This window comes from Limulus polyphemus, unplaced genomic scaffold (assembly GCF_000517525.1).
Source record: "Limulus polyphemus unplaced genomic scaffold, Limulus_polyphemus-2.1.2 Scaffold3613, whole genome shotgun sequence".
Classification (NCBI taxonomy): Eukaryota; Metazoa; Arthropoda; class Merostomata; order Xiphosura; family Limulidae; genus Limulus; species Limulus polyphemus.
This window is the reverse complement of record NW_013669223.1, coordinates 32,967-39,020: the sequence shown is the minus strand read 5'-3', so window position 1 is coordinate 39,020 and position 6,054 is coordinate 32,967. Positions and strand designations below refer to the sequence as shown.

The window sequence follows — 6,054 nt, the reverse complement described above, 5'->3', positions numbered from 1 at the left end:
TTATTTCTTGCACTCTATAGTTAAATATCAATCTTTGGTCATTTTGCAATGTTTTTTTCTATTTATGTTTTAAGGAACACAATTTTAGAGGTTGTTTGTCAAGTTTGATACTATTTCTTAAGATCAGAGAAATGTCAGCAGTGATGTATTTTCCTTTTATAACCAGGTGATAAACCTGATGTGTTAGATTTTAATGTTACCAAAACTCTTCAGAGGTCAGACTATTTATTTTGTTTCCTGAGGATTTGCCAATAGGACAGATACTAGTATTACTTTTTTTTTTGCAAGTTCTTGTTCATAACATAATCTCAGTTATGCAGAAGTTTTTAATTTATTGTGATAAATATTTATATTCAAATTATGATTATGTTTATCTAGGCTGTTGACAATAACAGTCCTGCATTTGAGGCGGGACTTCGACCTGGAGACCTGATAACCCACCTTAATGGAGAAGCTGTTCAAGGACTACTTCATCATCAGGTTCTTCATCTTATTTTGTCTGGTGGTGATAGTCTTCATGTTCGAACTACCCCTTTAGAAAACACCACCATTAAAAGTGGAGGCAGGAAACGACATCCATCTTCTATCAAAATGATAACGAGACCAACGACTCGAAGACGTACAGGCCAAGTAAAGAAGGAAAACCAGTCTGAAAAGAAAAGAAGAACCTCACTTCTTCGTCGTCTAAGCAGTAAAAAAGCAAGTGCTGATTTCCATCAAATAACAACTGTTTCTCCTACAATGGCTGCTCAGAACTGGAGTGTTCAATCTGTCCATCAAGGTTCTGTAATAGTGGCTGAAAATCCACCAGCATCTTCAACTTGTAAAGTAAATCGATCGTCGACAACTAATCGTCTCTCTTCGGGTTTTGACATCTTTCGGTCGGTTGCTATTAATTCTTCAGAAAGTACTTCTCCAAGCTCAAGTGTTCCAAATTCTCCAGCAAGTTCTGCTCATTTTCCCCGTCCTAGTTCTCTACATGGCCTGAAGCACAAGTTGGCTCAGACTTGTCGTTCACCTCGGCGAAAATCTGTGGGTCATATTCCTTTATCTCCTCTTGCTCGAACCCCTTCACCATCTCCTCTTCCTTCTACTTCACCTACTCGTTCACCTTCTCCACTAGCTTTTCCTCTGGCTCATCAGGCTGGAAGCTCACAGACCACTCAGAGTTTTGTAGTACAAAAAGGACCCTCGATGATTACTCTTACACCCTCCATTTCTAGCAGGAAACCAGTGATAAGACCTAAAAGTGCAGAACCTGGATCTCCCTTACTGAGACGAGCCCTTTCACCAGATCGCTTGCATCCAAAATCTGCAGAAGGAAAGATAAGGCAGGAGTCAGTTTCTGGACAGACTTCTCCATTAGCTCTTTCATTTTCTCATCACAATAAGTCTCAGTATTTTTCATCTTCTCCTCCTGTTACATCTCAGATACGTAAACTTGCACTAACAAATTCCACACCAAAGAGTGATCTGCCAAAAATTGTAAGACCTCAGCCTTTTTTGCCTAATATTGAAGACTTTTGTAGATCCCATGGTTCAATCCTAGATAAAGTAAGAAAACCTTTCAATTCAGATAGCTTCTTCCAGTATGCTCTAGCTCTAAAAGCTGAAACTGGTGCTATGTTTGATTCGGAAGCAAAGGAAAAAGATAAAGCCAACAATTCAGAAGTATGCCATACATGTGCAACAGTCATGAAAGAAGTACATAAAATTGAAACATCACAGGATGAATCTCACTTGAAAGATAAACAAAATACTCATGACCAAACTGACGAGGAACATTCCAGTTTGCAGAAAATTACTACAAGTGAGAAAACAGCTGAAACAAGTCAGCCCCACAATCCTGAAGGATATGACCACCATGCCCCACAATCCTTTCTGGAGTCTGAAGTCAACACTTTGAAGGTAATTGATGAAAATCTTGTTTCAGAACAACTGTCTTTTCACCCTGACTCTCTTTCCTCAATGAACACTTTGTCTTCCGACGATAAGGAGTTTCATGAATAGATGATGCTTTACTTCAGCACTTATTAAATAAAGCAAGCTTAAGATATTCACTGATTTGTAGTAATATTATATATGTCTGAGTGGTTGTGCCACCTGTCTAGAAAAGTTTAGAAATGTACTTTGTGTAAGTGTTAATGATGGCTCTAAAAGTCCGGTTTGTGATAAGTACTCTTATCAAAGTTGTATCTAACCTTCAAGTCAATGTTAATGTACAGTTAAGGCTGAAGCTTTATAGTTTTTTATGGTGCAAAGATGTTAATCACCTTGTACACCTTTCTGAGATTTATAAAAAGTTGTATTTATGAGATTTATTATATTATTTTCATAGACATATGTACAGGTAGTGAGTATATAATCTCAGTAAATTTCAACTTTTTTATATCCAAAATATTTAAAAGTTCTGTTTGTATTTCTTTGTTTTGGGGATTTTCGTAATATAGGTTGTGACTTTTTTGTCTTAAAATTAGTCATAGAATGTGCTCTTTTTTTTATGTTCTGAAATATTCAAAGTGTTCAGTTTCAGGTACTCTCATGATTATTATTTTTTAATAGAAAATATTATCCCAGCTGTCTGTTTATTAATATTATTGGCACTGTCATTGTGTTGTGGTGGTGTGTGTTATTCTAATACCAGTTGAATGTTTTAATTATAACAGCTGATATGTTAACACCTTTCAAGTCTGAAATCCAGTTTATTCTACAAGATAAGTCATTAGAGATTGTAGTAACTGTCATTTAGGTAATATAAACCACTTGTTTAAAGTTTCAAGATAATGTGTAGCCTGGTTGTAGATACTCTTGTATGCATTTGTTACATATAGATTAAAAAAAAAGACCAGGTTGATCTAGTATGACCAATCTATCTTATGAATACATGTGCTCAAAATCTTAAAACTTTTGTGATTTAAACCAAAAGGGAAATACATTCTGTCCAAATGTTGTGTTGAATTATTACTTACTCCATATCTGTTTTTGGAAATTTGTTTGTATAGTGAATATTAGTACATTAGAGAATAGAACAAAGTGCTTAAAGTATATACAGTGTACCCAGCATTTTAATTAACTGTTATTAGTGAACTGAAGTGTTTCTCAAGGAAGAATTAAAGGTGAAGTTTAACCAGATTAGATACATTTTTATGGGTATTTTATTAGAAGATCTCACTTGTTAAGTTCTTTCAATAGAAAGAAAATGGATTATGAATGTATATTTATTAAGATTTGTCATATTATATTTGCTAATCTATTTTATAAAGTGTTCATGTTAATTACATAGGTGTAAGTAAGAAATCTTTCGCAAACAAGACAATAACAGACACACAGACAACTGTAAGAATAATTAGACTTGATTTATTACAGACAAAATATTAGTGTAAACTAGACTGGTACGTGTGTGTTGGATGTAAGAATAATTAAATTAAACTGTATAAAAATATCACTAACTGGTTGTGTGTCATAAAACTAATTACATTCAATGTACATACAGAAGCATATGAGTAAAGAAAAGTTAAAAATATACTGTTAGTAGTTTGTAGAAAGATTTGGGACTTGATTATATGCACCTCCTATAAAATTTAATTAGCTGCTTTGAAACTGGTTACATCAACCGGCGGTTCTTATGGTCTTTATATCTACCTAGTTATATATAGTACATTTTGTGTAAAAATACTTGCATATAAAAGATTTTTGGCCATTTTATTATGATTCTACAAAATTTAACAAGGTTATCTTTTGCAGTTGAAGAGATTGGAAAAAGAAACTGAAATGTTTTTTTTTTTTTTGTTTAAAATACAAATAATTATCTTAGCTTTACTGTATATATATATATATTGTCAATGTAACAGAAGTAATAAAATTACTTAATACGTAATTTTACATTATATAACAGTGAACAGTATGTTAAGGCACTCTGATTTTATACTGAATGCATAAAAATAAGGAACAAGTATTATTAATAATAGATGTATGCGATGTTTTTGTGGTACAGTTTCATTATAGACCTGCTACTGGAAATACAAGAAATTGTTTTTCTCTGTCTTCTGTCATTTATTTAAGTTCACAAGAAACACTTTGACAAGCCAAGCATTTAAATTTTTTTTTATCCTTGCAATTCAAGACTCCTGAAAATCTTTCTTACCCCTAAAAATGGACCCCTTGTATTGGCATGGAATTGTTCTTAAGAACATGAAATAAAGATCTGAATAGTCAATTCGGTAAAAGGAACCAGAATCGTTTTCAGTATACTTTCAAAGTTTTTCTAGTGTGATCATAATTTGAGTCTATTATGCTCTCTGTATTACAATTGTGCTACAAAAGGAAAAATTACAATGTAGAGCACCACTTATTTAGCTTATGCTAACATCTGATAAATTATAACGTTCTGAAGTACACACTTAGTACTCTCTAGCTAGCGTAACCAAGACGTTCAAAGTTGAGTCTTTCTATTTTCTATAAGTCAATCTTTTTCAGTTGTACCGAGATACGCTAATCTAGAAAAAAGGCTAAGTTTTATTTCCGTATTTGTATTTACTTCATTCAAAGTAGGAAGGTCAGCAATCTCAAGATGTTTGTATTTATTTCCGATACACACACTAAACAAGTGATGAACCAAGGAACTAATGCTTCATATTCTGTCGTGTAATATACTACCTAATTAGGCCTAACTGGTACTTCATAGTACTTATCGGAATAAGTGTTTTGAGTACATAGTTTGAAATAGAACAACTGTGAAAATGTTCATAGTGTGATGACATGCTTAAACTTGTTGATGTGTCTTTTTTTCGCACGTTGAAAGGAAAGCTTTATTTCATTTAAATAAAACAAAACCTTTCACACTTGGCCAGGAAAAACGACCATTAAGAAAAAAGTTTTAATGCAAAGTATTTCTAAGTTGTTGCAAGTAATATGCGATTAATTTACAAAGTTTTTTTTAAGAGTATTGTGTCTTCAAGACCTAAAAGCTAAAAGCCATCCTGTTTACTGGCGTTTTCTTTTACAAAGTACATTATCTATTTACGGACGAGTTGTTGTAACTTGAAATCTAAACTCCTAAACCTAAATTGGTAAATGTTGTGTGCAGAAACTTTCAACCACAGGGAAAAAAGCTTGACCAAATAATACTCGGAAAAACACCGATTACTTAATTAGAAAAACGAGATTAGAGATAACAGTAGAAATTTTTGTTTCATTATATCAAACGTCAAGAGTTTATGTTGCTGGCACAAAGTATTGACAATACTAGGTGATTTATTTCTTTAGATTTTGAAATGTAAAACAGTTCGTGCGTGATACAAAATTTGTGTAGTATGTTCATACTGAGTACTGTTTTAAAGTTTCATGCTGCTAATAACGTTTTAATTTAATATGAACTTAAATTTGTTGCCTAACTGAAATAAATTCTATAGGTTTCTCTACAAAAATATTAAGTTTTTGTTTTTTTATTATCCATATTTCTTTAAATGACGTATACATACGCAATTAAGTGGGACGACTTTAAACGAACTAATCTTGAAGGACGAAATGCATGCAGTTTAGGCTGTTGTGACGTACCGTAAAACCCTTCTTTAAGCTATATAAACTTGGTGAAATGTATATTGGCAAATTTTGTGTTGTCGATATTTTAATTTTGAATGTTAAAATGTATAAAATATAATATTCGATTGTTGGACATAACTTTTATTATAGGAATGTATTGAACGAATCTACCATGCGGAATTGTAAGTCTGTACAGTAAATACTTATACATGTATAATGTGATAATTCGTAACCTACGTTGATGTTATGAATAAATGGTTTTTTTTTGTGTGTTTAACGATGTTTTGTCTTGTTTTTTGTTATGAGCAGATTGTTAGTAAATGTTGAAGGAACAAGTACCGCAAGAAGGGTGATTAAGAAAAACTGGAACATAGATCTGTAGTTCTGTGCAGTCTCTTCCCCCGTACACACGAGAGTTTAGTCGTGTCGCTTCCTTCCTTCCTGAAACTGTACACACAGGAGTTTAGTCGTGTCGCTTCCTTCCTTCCTGAAACTGTACACACAGGAGTTTAG

At 32.9% G+C, this 6,054-nt stretch overlaps 1 protein-coding gene across 4 annotated transcripts in view; it reads left to right on the top strand.

Annotated features, from left to right (window-relative positions):
- Nucleotides 1-5,818, top strand: part of LOC106469689 (microtubule-associated serine/threonine-protein kinase 3-like) — an 83,554-nt gene extending 77,736 nt beyond the window's left edge. For all 4 annotated transcript variants that reach the window (XM_022398269.1, XM_022398270.1, XM_022398268.1 and 1 more), the window contains exon 24: nt 379-5,818. In XM_022398269.1, coding sequence (XP_022253977.1) covers nt 379-2,010 — 1,632 coding nt within the window. In that variant the 3' untranslated portion in view covers nt 2,011-5,818. The remainder of the gene's footprint in view (nt 1-378) is intronic.
- Nucleotides 5,819-6,054: the final 236 nt, after the last annotated feature.